The sequence below is a fragment of the Aquarana catesbeiana genome, linkage group LG01 (assembly GCF_042186555.1).
Source record: "Aquarana catesbeiana isolate 2022-GZ linkage group LG01, ASM4218655v1, whole genome shotgun sequence".
NCBI classification, from domain to species: domain Eukaryota; kingdom Metazoa; phylum Chordata; class Amphibia; order Anura; family Ranidae; genus Aquarana; species Aquarana catesbeiana.
This window is the reverse complement of record NC_133324.1, coordinates 546,226,540-546,244,545: the sequence shown is the minus strand read 5'-3', so window position 1 is coordinate 546,244,545 and position 18,006 is coordinate 546,226,540. Positions and strand designations below refer to the sequence as shown.

The following is an 18,006-nucleotide window of genomic DNA, read 5'->3' as shown; positions in this document are numbered from 1 at the left end:
AAGAAACAATATCCAAATACGAGGGGGGGGGGGGGTTGGGATTGCTCTAATGTTCAAGACCTAGATTAATTTTAGCCTGGAACTTTGCTTTAATATGTGGGATATTTAAATCATAATATATTATAAACTTGTACATAAATAAATAGATGTAAATACATTTACATTATATTAGCCAAGATAAAACCCCCACAGTTAGCTTTAATATATGAAAATTATCTATCAATATGTCATTGTTGCGTTTCCCACACTGTTTATCTGTATGCCATTGCTAAAACTCTGAAGACACATTGGTTGATTTACTAAAGGAGTAGAGCATGTGCACTTTTCAAAGTGAATTTTCCCTTGGTTTCACCTAATTTTCTAAACTAAGTGAAGTGACGTTCACTTTGCAAAAAATACTAAATCATGTGCAAAGAAAATTTCAAAACAGAATTTTTGCTCACACGATTGGATAATTGAAGTTAACACAGCTTCATCTTATTCACTAAGCCAAGTAAACGTGAATCAATCCCCTATGTCTTGGTCAACCATATTTTATACCAAAACACATTCATGGCAAAGGTATAGAAACAAGCGGGTACAAACGAGAGCTAGACCACAAATGGTTGAACTCAAACATGAAATATCTTTCTCCTTGTAAGTGTATATCTGCCATGTGCTTTTTCATCTAAATATTTTCTTTTTGTACTATCATTTTTGAGAGACTAGTATTGTTTGATCAAATATAGCCCTTTCAAAGCTCAATTAATAAAATGTAAGTCCAGCTTAACACTAAAATCCCTGCATCTATAGACAGCCACTATCTAACACTAACCTATCTGGCCCTGTAAAGAATAAATCAGTATACATACCTTTTTTCAAGCCGATGCGATCCGGTCTCCAGCTGCGGAAGCTCTGCAGAGGACACGGCTGACAATGGCTGTGAATTGAATGGGGAGTGACGTCAGTCAATGGGGCTTCCATTGTCAGATGTGTCCTCTGCACCCACCTACGAAGAGAAGCCATGGCTGAAAGGTCAGCATGGGATCAGGTTGGATCAGCTTCAAAAACGGTATGTATACTGATTTCTTCTTTACAGGGCTAGATAGGTTAGTCTTAGATCGTTGATGTCTGTAGATGCAGGGATTTTAGTGTAGGGTGGACTTCTACTTTAACAGCCAAAGTTCCAATGTACTCTAGAAATCTGTATATTTACAAATAGTGTCAGCCAATATACATGCCAAACCTGAACTATGTTTATACTTTTGGGACAATGCCCCTTTTTTTACTTAATTGAAGTGTCATAATGTGACATTCCAATCACTCCAGGGTGCGACAGAGAGCTGCGGAGCTGTGTGTAAAATTACAGACATGGTGCATTTTTCCACATAGCAATTCTCTGCAGCTGCCACTTGCATTCTACTGTGAAAAGGCCACTTTGAAAACTATTGTTTTCTGTGTGCCCCTGCAGAAAATTCAGATAACCACACAAGTGTGAACGAGCCCTTAGAGTATAAATGATAGTTTATACATTTATGTAACTTTGTTAAGTCAGTTTTGCTGTTATGCACATTTATTCTACATTAATGCTTTAAATATTTTTTGTTACCATTATTAACACAGTGGAACATATGTTTGGAACTTGTATTTTGCCCTTCTTTTGGTTTAGAATACCAAGGAATGTCTGCAGGAATTTAGTGATAACTTTGCTATTAAATTTGTTTCACAAAACAAACATTGCCTGCGGGAAAAGTGGCTGTTTAAATTAACTTTTAAACTTTTTGACTGTTGTTCTTAATCATTCATTTTGCAGGTATCTTTTTTAGAGCATTTCGTATTAAGATGTTCCTAGTGTTTTAGTACCTCCTTAATAACACTGTTCTTTAAGCATATTTTTGCATTTTGTCCAATGTAACCTTCTTACTGTGCTTTTTCCTTAGTCTTGGTACTTGGGATGACAGCCTTGACCTACCTCTCATATACTGGAACCATCAAAAAAGAAAATGAGGTTTTCTTCATAGGTCCAAATCCATATTGATAAAATCATGTTTTTTTTTTAAAAATGCCACAGTAGAGAAGTCCTCAAAAACCTGCAGCTGTTAGCTCGAGATTACAAGATCATTTCCCATATTCTGATGGACGCTTCTCTTCAGAAAAAGAAACAGGGCTATTGTTTTTGCTTCAGCGATTATAAGCAAACATATATGGTTTTACTCTCCTTTTATTCATAATTCCACTCACAAAAGGGTTGACCATCCAACCAGCAAGAGCAAAGAAGAATAATAATCTTCCTGCGGGGATATAAATATTATAGAAATAATATAATTTCATTATTCTGCTTTATCCCATAAATGTTTAACCTGTTTTTGCCTGAAGGACTTTAGCTATGACAGATAGGCATTAATCAGATACTCACAATGTTGTGATAAGCACCTTAGCCTTCTACCTGGGCCTTGTCTGTAACTTCAGGTACATATTGATCCAGACAAATGCTCAAGTTTGTTAGTCTGTACTTTTTGAAAAACCTGTATCATAATGAATCATTTTTGTAGATATAGATATATCTGTGTGCATAATGCAGTATGTGTAGACAAAATATATTTCTACAGTGCCTTGCAAAAGTACTAATTCTTTTTTTGCAAGACATTGTACAGTTGTCCTCTTCACATAACACATTATACAAACAAATATTAAAACATATACAGAGATGGCAAATTCTGCAATGTGTTGAATAACAAATCCTATACTGAAAATTTGTTTTGTAAAATATATGCACACACTTATACATCCTATAAATATATATGGCTGCGCTTCACAGAAACATCAGTCACAATAAAGCTGTTAATTGATATATATGCCTATATTATATATATATATATATATATATATATATATATATATATATATATATGTATATATATATATATATATATATATGGTCCCGATAGATCTATGAGTATCTCACTTTCCTGATTTATTGCCAACCACTTGTAGGGCCCAGACTCCATTTTCTATTCTTTTCTGCGTGCCTCTTCAACAGTGTTTCTCTCTATCTATCTCATTAACCAGCAAATGGTTTATAAATATGACCTAATGTCAGTTTAAATACAAATATCACATGGAACAAAAGTTTAGTGTAGGATTTGGTATTCAGTAATGAGGGAACTGTTAAATGATCTGAAGGGCACTGTATACATCATGTGTCTGTGTGTATGGTGTGTGTGTGTGTACATATATGTATATATACACGTATACATGGTGCACACATCATACACAATACAAATTGTACAGCGCAACAGATACCTTGAAGGATTAGGTGAATTTAATTTGTTTATTGCACATTATTGCTAATTGTTGTGTATTGTACACTTCATCAGATTTATATGTACAGTATATTCATAGGTTGTGTGTTGACATCTGTATAAAGATACATTCAGTGTACAGGCAGTGGCAGGCACTGCAAGTATATGTACATAATTTGAATGAGTGTTATAATGACATATATATATATATATATATATATATATATATATATATATATATATATATATATATATATATACACACACATGCAGCTCTATTGTATATGTGTTTCCCATGGAATGGCCTTTGCTTCAAGCTACACATAGAGTAATTTTCAAAGGTAACAACTTTTAAAACAAGAGAAAAGCCTGAAAGATATGTACAATTGAAAATGCCCCACAGTGTTTTCAAAACAGCAGCCACCAACCTACTTTTCATAATATTCTACAGCCTGTTGTCCACCTGTCTAAAGTGTACAGCATTCATTCAATCTAACCAAAAAAAGAAAGAAAGTGGAACTAATATTCACACTAAAATGATATTCTTTTAAAATTGTACTTAAAATGCCACTATAGACAAATAATAACAATATTATTTTGGATAGCGTGGGAAAAGGTCAGAACCTCTGTCAGGTTTTTTTTTTTTTCTGATGACTTTGTACCTGTTATGGCGGATTTCCCCTTACGGCCTCTCCTTACGACAGTGGTCACCAAAGTAAGAAGTGAAAGAAAGTCTCTTTACGTTATACACAGACAGCAATACAAACACATTAACCACTTAATGACCAGAGGTCTTTGAGGCTTAGATGTTTTGACTAAATTTTGCAAACTCAGTATGCTTCAGAATGCATCAGCTAACTAAACATGGCTGATATGCCCACCTAAATTACTTTTCATTTTTTAAGAAATATAAAGGTTTTATTTGATTCCCCATTGTAATAATTACCCTGCTCGTATTATTATACATCTAACAGTTTTAATGTAATTTATACACACTGTTAAACCTTGTAACACTGTATATTTTTCTCTTTGCTTAAAGTGGAACTTTACCCATAACAACTTGAAAAAAAATCAACGTTCTTTAGCAAGGAACATACATTCCACATTAAAAATTATGTAACAAAAATGAGTGTGTTCTGTAACTTGCCTCCAGCATTGCTCCTGTTTCTTTTTGTTGGAGGCTGCCATTTTGCTGAAGCCCAGAGAGCAGTATTTCTTTAGGCTGTCAGCAGATCGGCCTCTACAAATTCGGCAGTGCCTAAGAATAGAGAGCAACTAAGCATGTGCAGAGCAGGGTGAGACAGTGAATTACTGGATTTTAAACAGTATAGGTACTTGTTTTCAATGTTTTACATAGCTATACCTTGCAAATAGGGCCATCCTGAAGTGATCTAGCAGGACTTTTCTGAGTAAAGTTCCACTTTAACTAAACTGCTGTGCAGAATGAGAGAGGCACAGTAAAATCTTCAATCAGAGAAGTTTGGGATCACCGTGGTTTGTTGTCATGGTGATCACATGATTTGGAACCACACTGATTGTTAGTGGATTGTCATGTAACTAGGAGCACACAGGTCTGCACTGCTAGTTTCTATCTCCAACTTAGTGAATATTTTTATGGCATGGGAAGCTGTGCATAAAACATTCTAGAGGCTATGGACTCGTGCAGCAATAAAAACCTGTTACAGGTTCTAACCCTTCACTCTATCCAAAACTGGCAGATGTTACACTTTAAAGCTGAATTCAGGGAAGTAAAGAAAAAAAAACCCTTAAAGTGAGACTTCCCCGCACTGCAATGCTTGTTAAGTCTGTGGGTAGAAGAATAAGCTTAGAGAAAATTACCAAACACTGCACACCTAGCAAAGTCATTAGTACACAGGTGAAAGCAGCTTTAGTCAGCTTCAGCCAAAGTCACACCCCAACGTGTTTCACCCCACCCATGGGGCTAAATCATGGATGTCCTCACCCCATGGGTGGGGTGAATCGTGTTGGGGGGCATGGCTTCACCTGTGTACTAATGGCTTTGCTAAGTGTGCGGTGTTTGGGACATTTCTCTATGCATATACACAGTATGAGGAGTTAGATGGAAACCCATTGCAGGAAACATCGAATGGATTTACAGGAGCTTGAGGTTTTATGAGGTGGAGGAATGAGCTGTAATACTTACCTTACCTCTTGCTCCCCCCAGCCACCAGCACTTTCCTCTTCTCTCTTATGCTCTAGGGCAAGGATATGCAATTAGCGGACCTCCAGCTGTTGTAAAACTACAAGTCCCATCATGCCTCTGCCTCTGGGTGCCATGCTTGTGGCTGTCAGAGTCTTGCTATGCCTCATGGGACTTGTAGTTCTGGAACAGCTGGAGGTCCGCTAATTGCATATCCCTGCTCTAGGGTATGGATAGGCCTTCAGGGTCCTCAAGTACAATGCAGGGCTGCTGGTCCCGCATTGAACCCATGTATGTCAGAGTGTGACCGCCGGCCAGAGCACCAAAGAAAGGAGCTTCGGGTAACTGGTTATACAGCACGGTGGAAGCCTGCTAGAGTGAGAATTAGGGTAAATAATATAGCTGATTGCTCTTCCCCTATGCTTAAATAACATTTAAACCTTTCAATGCAGAGTGTTGTGGGGGGACTCACTGCAAGGGTAATTTTTTTATGCTGCCCAGAGTGAGGCTTTAGGTTCAAAAACACGATTGAGAATGTTAAAGCCATGATTAAAAATTAAAAGTGTTTTCATTAAATCACATAGGTACATTTCAGTATTTGGTGATTTTACAGAACCTCAGAATAATTTTATCTGATATTTTATATTCTACTAGACCTTTTTGTACAAAGGCAGGTGAATCTATGCTAGATATGAAAACAATCCAAAGAAGCTCATGTAACCTGTCCTACAAAGGATTGTCAAGTACTGTACTGAGGATTTATGTTGTTTTTTTATCTGTTGTATATTCAGTAGCATTTTGTGTACAATTTGACAAATAATGATGAAGTCCTGAAATTTTTTTTATTAAGTATTTTCAAACATTAGAAACCCTTTTTTCAGCCTTAGCAACCTTTTTATAGTTTGCATTTTAATGGCAAGGCCACATGATTACTTTATTGTAGGATATTCTAAAACACTAGAAGCCCTGGTATTAAATGTTATATGTCTTGTCTGCTTAAAAAATGACGCATGAGTGACTTCTCCCTTATATACAGGATATAATGCTCATTTAGTCTGTGGGAACTCCATTTGAGAGGAAAACCAATCATACCTCACAGACCAGTGGCTGCTGGTAATGTGTTTTAAAGGATGATATCTGCAAAAGAAGAAGCAATGCGATTGGGAGAAATTCATCAGTTTCTGGGTACAGTTGTCGCTGTCATAACTGGAAGGGAGGAAATATGCATGAAGTTGTATAAGTAATCCTCTCTATCAAAGTCCCCCTTGGGCTAAATGAGAATTATATTCTGCATATATGGATGAAGGACACTACAATTATTATTTCTTTTTTCTTTTAGCCAGGGCTTTAAATACTGTATAGTCTTAAACTTAAAGGGACTCTAAAGCAAAATCTAAATGCAAAAATATTGTTCGGTGGCGTCTGTGTAAAAATATTTAATTAATTTAGGCTTCATTTACACTGGCAGTGTCAAACCTGAGTTTATATGTGCTAGAGGACATTTCTAAATGCCTATAAATGCACGCAAGGTTTTTGTTTACCTACATTTGCGTGTGTTCACTTTAGATGCATTTAGAGAAAATAGAATTCTGTGCGTTTGGGATCCAATTAGAAATTTTAAACGTGGCTAAAGCAGGGATATCTAAAACAGAGGAAAAAGTGATCTGGGGCATAATACTTGTTTATATATTTCCTAGATAACTTCTAGATAACTTCAGTGTGAACAAGGCCTTAAACCCTCTTTTAATATAAATTAAGAAAAATACAGCAAGCAAGCCAGATTTACAGTGACTTTCATGTAACAAGACATGAGAATAATACCCTAGGAAATGCTGCTGCTATATTGATTTCTGTTAATACAGATATTATATATGTATAGAAGCAGGCTAATGTGACTGGTCATACAGTATCTTAGTATGTTTGTCCATATGTTGGCTCTCAAAGACCCAGTGAAACTGCAGACATAACAATTTAAGAACAGTAATACAGGATCCCCTAAAAAATGTTGTTTACATTTTTGTATATATAATAAGGCTGGCATACATAGATATGGCAAATGTGTCTTTATATATGTTCAGATTGAATGTCATCAAGGTTAATGTATAAACATGCATGTAAGATAAAAATTCCACCAAGCATCATCATGTTTTTATAAGCTTGCCATGCTGTGCTGCTGTCATTATGCAATGTATCATTCATCTGTGTAGCTATGTGTTAAATGTACCAGCCTTGATATTTAGGATCATATGCCATATTTTAGGTTAGAATGACATGAATCAACCAATTTGTAAGATAATCTCTGGGTAAAAAAAAGTGTGTGTGTGTGTGTATATATATATATATATATATTTATATATATATATATATATATATATATATATATATATATATATATATACACACTGTATATATAATATATACGCAGATATAAAAGTGCACCTATATATGCAAATATACCTTTATGCCCAGCAGTCATAGACACATGGAGAACATATTCTCTAGAATAACTGTACAGATATGTGAACTACATGCACTTATCAGCTTTGTCACTCACATTTAAAAGTAGTTTGGTGGCCGGATAAGAAATCTTGTCATAACTAAGAAAACCTTATCAGCCATCATACAGTGTAAACTGCATGGTGTTTCCCTCCTATCAACCCACCTACTTTGCATTCATCATGCAGGCTTGTGGCTAAAGACCTGCATGGCAGATTTCAATATGGCACTGTACTGTGTGAAGTAAAGACTAAGAGAGTGCATCATTTTATATATTAACTCCTTCTCCGCTTTAAGTCTGTCTTAACAGAGATTCAAAAGATTCAGATCAAATGTGCTAAATATAAATTTTTAGGCGGAATTATGAGTTTAAAAGATGCCTGTAGTTGAAATATTCTTTCAGCTTGCTCACTGAAAGGAGACCCTACTCCTCAGTCTTCCTTTTCCTTTTCTCTGCATGTCATTGGGAGCTGCTTTCTCTTTTTGACTGAGCATGTGATTTTAAGGGGTCTCTACCAAAATAGCAGCACTAGAAAATATTATTCACAAGTATGAAGCGGTAAGGAAAATGTCAATCATTTTTGTGAGGCCACTGGAAAATTTGAAATGGGGGTCTGCTGCAATTTAAGACATACATTGGAAGGATTAGAAAAAATGCTATACATAAAACACTAGTAGAAAATGAAATCCTTCAAACCTAAGTATATATCTATATATAAAATATAAGTATAAAGAGAGAGCATTAAATATGTACAAATAATCTTTTTTCCCTTATTTGCACGGAAATTTTTATCACATTATGTGCCTTGCCTTCTGATAAATGATGAAATAACCACTTGCTCATTTGCTGCATGCTCTGACTCTGACAGGAAATATGAAATATGTACAGACATTAAACAGTTAACAGTTTCTGATTCCTTATAATTTTAATGTGTTTTAATTTTTACCTCCTTTTGTTTTTCTTTTTAGTCACACACACATACATACATTAATACCTATATGAGAGGCTGTTAACAATATATTTTGCTGGGAAGAATATGTATTGTATCTCTAATATCTCCCCTTTTAAATATTATGATTAGTGGTTATCCTGTCCATTTGAATGTCCAAACACTAAAAAAACGAAGGGGCGTATTTATAAACTAGTGAATGTGATATTCACATACATACACCAGGAAAATTCACCTGCACTGAATGTTTGGTGAGTGTAACATTCCCTGCTGTATAGCTATGCCCTAATGTCTTTTTCTTTATAGCCTAGCGTTCTTTTCCTGTATCCTTATAAAAAAAAAATTCTATGATATGCATTATATTTATCAGGATATATCACATGTAAATTATATATAGTATACTATGCATAACAAAGCTGGAGCAGCATTTGTAGCTGAATATTGCAAACAGGAAATACGTAGTATGTTCTTGGAAAGTTAGTGTTTCTATCAAATTATGCTCTGCGGTTGTGCAGTCTGAGAGTGCTATCATTAAAAATACAATTAAGGCATTAAAGACCCATTTACATCATTGTGCTGCATTAGCGCACATGTATTAATAACAATACAGTGTCCAGGAGCTCCCTCGTTGGCCACTGACATTTTTGGCTGCTCTTCTTTTGGCCATTTTAATTGGCCAGGGTGAGATGATGTTACTTTTGTGCATTCGCAGCAGTTCTTTCATCTCAGGAGATGCCAAAAAATGAGCTGTATGTGGTTTGCGAACAAGCAGGTAGGAATGATTTAATGTACAGAGACATAGTTGGGAATTCTTAGAGTATGTAAAACACTCCATGAAATTCTGACATACCTTCACCTGATAAACGCCAGTGTGGGTGACAGACTGTTGTAGACAGGTACAATAATGTGGAGCACACACTGAGTGTGGAAGTGCACTAAGCCCAGAGTGTCCCTCAGTGCAGCTGCTCTTTCTGCCCATCCATGCGGATTCACAGACACTAGATCCCCATCAGGTCCGCCCCCTTGCAATTGACAGCAAACCAAATATTATTAGTCAAAAGACAGCCTACTATTGGCTTTTGAATGTGAAGCTGACAGCATCCTTAACAACCAGTGACAGGCAGGGGTTATTAAATATGCCATTCTGCTACACTGCATACAGAAAAAGGCAGTTTGCCTGTCTTTGTACACTGTTGTATATTGTAAGTGTAATTCTATATTTATAAGATTAGACTTGCAATATACTACATACACCAACTATCAGGTGGTCCCAATTACCTCCAGTTTCAATATCTATGAACTGGAGATAAATATTTTTTTAATTTGGTGCTTTAATAACACCAATTTGTAGAAGTAACGCAATTAAGACCTACTTGATTTGGTAAAGTTACCAAAACTGAGGCAGGCTGTGGTAACGTTACCAAAATCTGTTTCAGGCGATTTTAAAAGATGATAGCACTAAAAAAAAAAGTGTTGGTAGGGATTTATTGAATTCCCTGACATAGTTGGAGAGATTTACTAAAACTGGAGCACTCAGAATATGGTGCAGCTGTGCATGGTAGCCAATTAGCTTCTAACTTCAGCTTCTTTAATTAAGTTCTGACAATAAAACCTGCAAGCTGATTGTTTTCTATGCAGAGCTGCACCAGATTTTTTACACTGCAGTTTTAGTAAATCAACCCCAGTATCTCTTCTGCATTAAAAGCCTGCCTGTTTGTAAGCTTTCTTAAGTCACGTTGCACTTTACCATAGCCTATTTATTTTAAATGGGCTGCCAAGTGCACCAAAAAAGATGCATGTAGCATTTTGGCAATGTACCGCAATGCACGTTGCATTGCAAGGTGCATTGGGGTGTCATTCAGAAAATGTTTACATTTTAAAAATCATTTGATGTAAACAAGCCCTACAGGTAATAAAAGTTTTAGAGTGAAGCTTAATTTTAACTTACAGTCTACAGTCTGCACATATCACATAGAACCTCTTTAAAATTAAATGGGATTTTTTTTTTTATCTAGATAGTGTGCAAATCACGTAACCTGACATCCTTTTGTATACATTTTTCTTTACAGGCTTGCTGTTTTAACGACCAGCCAATTTAACAGCCTCTTTAAATGCTTAGATCAATTGCATTCAGTTCATTTATATTTCCTTTTCTTGTACAGTGTCTTGGACTACACGATTTATTATACGTTATGAATTCCTCTGATTCCCTCATACAACTGATCCCTGTTGTTATATTACTTCATATTGCCATGTTTTACAATGCAAATCATGTCAAATTAGTATAATGCAACTCATGTCAAACTAAAACAGATATTCCATTTTGTATATTTGCTAGAATTTTTTTGTATATTTAACATGCTTTTGCTTTTTTATACTCTAAACTGCTAGTCATTCCTTAAAGTGATGCTAATACTATGATTAAGACAAGTTACTTTTACTTCATTAGATTTGTAAAATGGGAATTAAAGAATTCTGATTTTTTTCACCGATGATCTGATTGCCATGTAAATTAAAGACAAATATAAATCTTACAAGTCTGTTCTATCCTGAAACTTTATCTATGTACAGTATCACAAAAAAAGCATGAAGGATAATTTAGTAGTTTTCTTGTGTGAACAGTGAAGCTAAAAGTTTGTGTTGGAGCAGTTTGAGATGTTTCTAAAATTATTTAGAATTCATTGATAGGTGCATTTGACCTCCTTTTCACCTGCATTTGAACTACTTCAAGTGGGGTTTCCATTCCTTTAGACTTGTATGGGAGTGAAAACCCCATCTAACATGAACAAAAGTCCATCAACACAGTTCTTAAAACATTCTGAAATAATGCAATTTCTTCTTGTGCCACTGTTGATGCTCCAAATTAAAATGTAGCTCTTTGACTAATGTAAAAGCTAAGAAAAAAAAATTTCATTACACCGTTTGTAGAAATAGCTATTACTAATGCAGAACTGCATATTAAATGCTAATCTAAATAGGCAGCATAACATTTTTCTAAAATCTTGACAAAAAAAACACTAATCCAAAAGTGCAAATTCCACATAATGATAAAAAATTTGACTCGCATGTTAAGCTGATTTGTTTTCTTTAAAGAGTAGCTCCAGTTTTGTTAAGAAAAAAATTATTCCCTTCTGGGTGATCTATGTACATTGCAATTATTTTAACAAGCTTTGTTTCAGATTCCTACCTTTTGTTATTCTGAAGAAATAGCTGTTTGTCTGTGTCCTTGTGCTGAGTAAATCTGTATGGGAGTGTTTTTATAATTATCAATCAGCTTCTGCACTTGCAGGGCTCTAATGGGGAAATTGGCAAAGTCTGCATCCCTTCAGACTTGATTTCCCTTTGGGAGTAATCTTAGCAAAAATTAAATTTTTGTTGAAGGGGATGCCAAAAACCAATCAATATAAGCTTATTGGGATTTTTTACCAAAAATGTTTTGCAGAATACATATTGGCCTAAACTGATGAAGAAATTTTATTTTTTTTTAATTTTTTTATTGGATGTGTTTTATAGCAAAAAGTAAAAAAAAATTTTTTTTTTTCTAAATTGTTGGTCTTTTTTTGTTTATAGTACAAAAAATAAAAACCGCAGAGGTGATCAAATACCACCAAAAGAATACTCTGTGGCAAAAAAAGGACATCAATTTTATTTGTGCACAGCGTCGCACAAACGCGCAATTGCCAGTTAAAGTAATGCAGTGGCGTATCACAAAAAAATGGCCTAGTCATGAAGGGGGTGTAAACCTTCCGGAGCTGAAGTGGTTAAACACTTGACTTTCACAGTGTATATATTAATATTTCCAGGCAGTTAACTTGAACAGGGTGTATAAGTTTACCAAATAAAAGCCTTATATGTCCTTAAAAATATGAACATTTTCTACATAGACAAATAAGTATTAGCGTTAATGTGAAAAAAAAAACTCTGGAGGCTGACATTGCTATATTTAATCTGGGCACCTACAGATCAATGACAGAAAGTAACAAATTTAGGAATGGAACCACCTTAAAATACAAATGCACCATTGTTTTAAAATGCAATACTGTAATGAGCCTACCACACTTATCAGCAATGTAAATGGTGTACCCTTTTGCCATATAAAGCAAAGTTTTGCCATGGTCTGCCTAACCTAATTCTGTTGCTAATATCAACCAATACATCATCACTAACTAACCACCGAGGCTTCTGTGGAGGAACAAGTACATAAGAAGCACTATCCTGTGCTTCAAAAGTCCCAAAATTTAATACATCCATGAAAACCTGCTCCTGCCCTTTCCACCTTTTTAGTCCTGCCCACCTGTTAACTGATTAGTGGAAGTGCTAAGGATATTTAGCAGCATTCACTTGCTCACAATTCTACCTTAGTAATACTAAAGGGAAGTGTGATACTCCCACCTCTAGCATTACACTCCAAGGTGAAGCTAAGAATACCCAGTGAGCAAGCAAAATTTTGCATTACATGATCAAATTTAAACAGATCAGCTAATGGTTTGGCAGGACAAATGGAAAAGGGAGTGAACTGGTTAAAGCTCTTCTGTTAAGTGCTGCTGAGGTAGAATTGTGAGTATATGAATGCTACATGAGCAAGTTTCCTCGGGTTCACTGAATGCAGGGACTTGTAGAGCACATGATAAGTACCTGTGTATGTGTTCCTCCACAAGAGCCTAGATGGTCACTTCATAATAATGTAAGTGGCCACCAGTTTGATTGCTAAAGAGAGCGGGGTGCACACCACTTCAAGTGGACTTTAATTATTATGATATTGCTCAATCCCCAGGTGCCAGCCCGAGCTGCAGCCACAAATGACACAGAGATAGAAGAGGGGAAGCTGCACCCCTTTTCAGCAGTAAAAATCTTGTATGCTTTATTAGAAAAAGTAACAAAAAGACACTAACACAGCTCCCTTAGGCTCGGTTCACACTAGGACGACTTGTCAGGCGACCTAGTCACCTGACAAGTAGCGTCCCGTTCTGTACAATGGAACCGTTCTAATCGGAGTGACGCAAGTCGCTCCGACTTAGAAAAAGGTTCCTGTACTACTTTGGGGGCGACTTGCATAGACTTCTATATAGAAGTCGTTTTGCAAGTTGCCGCCCCTGTCGTGTGCAGGTCACCTCGGTGAGCCGACCTGCAAGTCGTGCCGCCCCTAGTGTGACCCGAGCCTCAAGGAAACAGTTGACGCATTTCATTTCATGTTACTATTTTATTTTTTTGTTACTATACCCAATAAAGCATGCAAGATAACCTGCTCTAGCTACAGATTAGAGGCTTAAAATGCAATGTAAGCTGTATTAAAATCATTTATATTCATATAATAGGGGGTTCTGGTAGCCAAAGTTTCATGCTGGTTTCTTGTACACTTTTTTATTGGGAGTCCAACAGGAAGGACTTTCCAAGATAGTTCCTGCTTTAGCTCCCATTCTCACTACTCACTGCTAGAATATGGTTGTTCCACATTGTGCCATCATTTTGTGCTGTATTCTCCTTAATATAAAATAGACTAAAATTCTTTGTCTTTGGTGGCTTTGCCCCCCAAACCATTCTGATCAGATGTTTACCAATATACAATCCGTTGCCAAATCCCCACTAAACTCCATCCCAGCACAGTTCCTCCTGCATCATCCTTGTACCAACCCAGCACAATAATCAAAAACATGTATGGTACCCTTAATCAATGCATGCAGGAAGTGCATTCCCAAACTATGGTTAAGCAAAAGACTTAAAGATTCTCCAGAATTGAGACAACTCAAGAAATGGAGGAACTTTATACATTGCCCTCAACAGAATCACTAAATATATATACACACCTGGGCTTGTTGGATTGACTACAAATTCTCCAGACTCTAAACATCATTTCTTCTGCTATCCCAGAATAGCACCCTTCTTCCTACTTATGCATAGACTCCAAATCCTAATGGAGGAACTGACCCTCTAGATACAGTAATGTCAGGGCCCTGAATCTTTTTTTCCACTTCTGGCCTTCACTCCATACACCTCTCTCAATTTTTTTTCTTCTACCATATCTCTCTTCGTGACTACCCAGAATCCTTCCTACACCCACCAAAGCGCCTCTCATTCCTAACCCCTCCATCCTTGACCCCTCCCCCTAGGGGACTTTAGACAACTATACTGAACAATGGCATTTGCCACTCACTATTACTCTGTCACAAGAATAACCCAGTCTTTGATGACATATCATGTTATTTCACACTGAAAGTGAATGGTACCAGATTCAACGATCCTGTGTTACCCTTGTAAGGTAACGGGACCACCTGTATTGTACTTTAACCTTTCGCCTGCCAGCTTGGGTGATTCATGGGCATTATGTGGTTCCTAAACATGGGGCCCATCAGGGTTTCCATGGTTACTGGGCAAAAATCTCCAGACAAATCTCTTGTGGGCAACCCAGCGGGTCTCAACGTCTGATCCAACCTGCTGTCTCTTCTTGACTGTCTTCTATCATGTTTCTATCATTCGCTGGGGCACAAGGCCAAGTTCAATAGCAATCTCCCTCCTTAACAAGATGTTTGTCTTTACTGAAGAAAGCTAAATGAATAGCCAGCCATATAGGAAAATGGTAGCATCATATTTAAAATAGGTTGTATAAGGTAAGGAAGAGAGAGAGAGAAAGAAAGACACATACCCTTGCAGAGGGTAGATTATAGTCCCAGCATTCCTCAGAATGAAGAATGCAATAGCTCTTACCCCACAATGGGGAAAAGTTCTGGCCACAGATTGAAGGCACACTGCAGTACCCTGCCAACCTATATAGCTCTCCAAGGACCTCCCATACTGGTAGGGCGCAGTTGCCAAGCAACCTAAGGAAGGCTGCCATCTTACATAATTACTACCTTTTAAAGGACATTATAAAAATTACTATCCAAGCTACTCACAATTATTGTGGTGACTCAGGAGAGTTCCAACAGGATATCTACTGCACTCCCCTACATCCAATTTCTAGAGTTATAGTGAGCTAACTTATCTGTGAAAAAGTATGTTCCACGTGTAGGCAGCCGGATCCTGTTGAAATCTTCTGTGCAGGGATGCTGGTCCTCTTCCTGCCTGTGAACTTATAGTGCTCAGATGGATAAGTCTTCTGTGAAGTTGCAGTGAACAAGCTCCCTCCTCCATTGGGAAAAGATATTTCATATTATACACTGCATGTAACACGATCTGTGAATGGTGACTGTCTTCTATTCACTGCAGCTTTGCATAATATTTAAAGCTATTAACGTTTACAGCACCAGCTGCCTGTACAACATGGAACAAATATCATTACGGGTAAGTTAGGTCACTAAAAAGAAGTTTTTATTGTTTATGGCTAAACTTTAGCTTTCATACATGTACTGTTGCTATTTCCTCTTTTGTACGTGCTAATTTACACCAAACATTCATGTCTGACCTCTGTACTTGTACTTGAAATTCTATAAATAAAAATATTTTGCAAAAAATACAATAAAAATCAAGAGGGATAGTGTGGCAACTCTTCAAGGCTGGAAATTCAAGCAGTGGTGTTGGCACCAGACTCACAAAGAGACAATTAAAACAATTCACGTGTTCATTCACCAAAATCTATTCTACACTGAAATATCTCTTTTTGGCTGTTCTGACCTTTTAAAGCTGTAATGACAGTGTGCAAGTATATCACAGTCTTAATGCATTGCGTTAATGCGATGTTATTGTGGGTAACTTTGCATTGTTGCTTTGGCTACAATAGTAAATGAAGCTATAGGAGTAAGTGTTTTAATCTGATGGGTTTACTTAAAGCTGACCACCGGAAAGCACTGAAAGTCCTCCCTTGCAGTGGGACTCTTCTGGGCACTTCTGTGAAAGAAACGCAAGGCTTTTTTGCGAATGGAGGAGGGGAGATTGAGGGGAGCGTAAATGACACAATCCCTGCACTGTACTATAGCTGGAACTGCACCAGGAGAAGAGCACTGCGAGTAATAGCCTGCAGTAATGAACTTTATGCTTTAAGATTGTTGCTATAGACTTTTTTTTCATGTTTTTCTTTAAAGTATTTCACAGTTACACCTAGATTGTGGTAAAATGACCTTAGCCAATGAGACTTTTTTTTTTTTAGAATACAAATGACTGATATAAAAGTCTTAATGTAGGCCTATATTCTTCAATTAAAAGGTCCCATTGCTAAAAATGGAGTCTCGGAGAAAGCCTGTTCATATAATTACATGGCAATCAGTTCATACCTAAATTGTTAAATACCTACTCCTTCCTCTGTGGTCTTATATTTTTTTCTGTATTTTGTGTTATCTCTTGCGTCTTCCAAAGCTCCTGAATATATGCAATTAGTTGTATTTGTCCTACACCTCGTGTGATTACAGGGGGAGGGGATATCCACTTAAACTTGTCAAGGATTGTATGTAACAGGGGATGGTCATACTTAAGGAAACAGTAATCTTGTATGTATATTAAGATAAACCAAATCTAGGATGTCCTTCTCCCCTTAATTTTAGTAGGACATATGTCAAATGCAATTTAGTCAAAAGGGGCTGTGAAACATTTTGTCTATGCAGTCTCGTCTAGCTGCTGGATGGTTAATTTGTGGAGTGATTTACAATTTGTTGAATCTAAATCACTGAATTTTTAATCTGTATAGTTTTTCATGCATAGAAATCTCCATTCCTTCCACTGTTTGTTTTTGGGGTTCTGGGGCTTGAGGGTGAGAGGAAATGTGTTTCCCTATTTTTTTAAAAACAAATAGTTTTTTTGTAAGCAACCAAAAACTAAACTAAAGAAAAATATATAAAAGAAAACAAATGAAACCCAAAATTTCTCCTCATTTTTTTCTAATTATGGAGAAAGGAAGGTTTGTCTGGTTTCTGTGGACCTGTGTATATGGCTTTTAGTATGAATGCAATTTTGAATGTGAGATGTGATTCTGCACGTGCATATGCCTAGAAGGAAGGCGAATTTTCATAATCTGAATATAGGCCAGTCACTAAGAATATACTGTGGTAAATAGACTGAGCACTCTAAAACAGGATGCGTGTTGCCCCTTGTTTCATTGTTCCGTAATTTTTCACATGTAAGCATACAAGAATGAAACAGAAAAAGATAATTAAAAATGTATGTCATACAGATTACATTTATTTAGCGTGTG

The 18,006-nt window shown here is 36.5% G+C and overlaps 1 protein-coding gene across 4 annotated transcripts in view; it reads left to right on the top strand.

Annotated features, from left to right (window-relative positions):
• Positions 1-17,675, top strand: part of NFIC (nuclear factor I C) — a 269,386-nt gene extending 251,711 nt beyond the window's left edge. For all 4 annotated transcript variants that reach the window (XM_073595294.1, XM_073595302.1, XM_073595286.1 and 1 more), the window contains exon 11: positions 1,920-17,675. In XM_073595294.1, coding sequence (XP_073451395.1) covers positions 1,920-1,937 — 18 coding nt within the window. In that variant the 3' untranslated portion in view covers positions 1,938-17,675. The remainder of the gene's footprint in view (positions 1-1,919) is intronic.
• Positions 17,676-18,006: the final 331 nt, after the last annotated feature.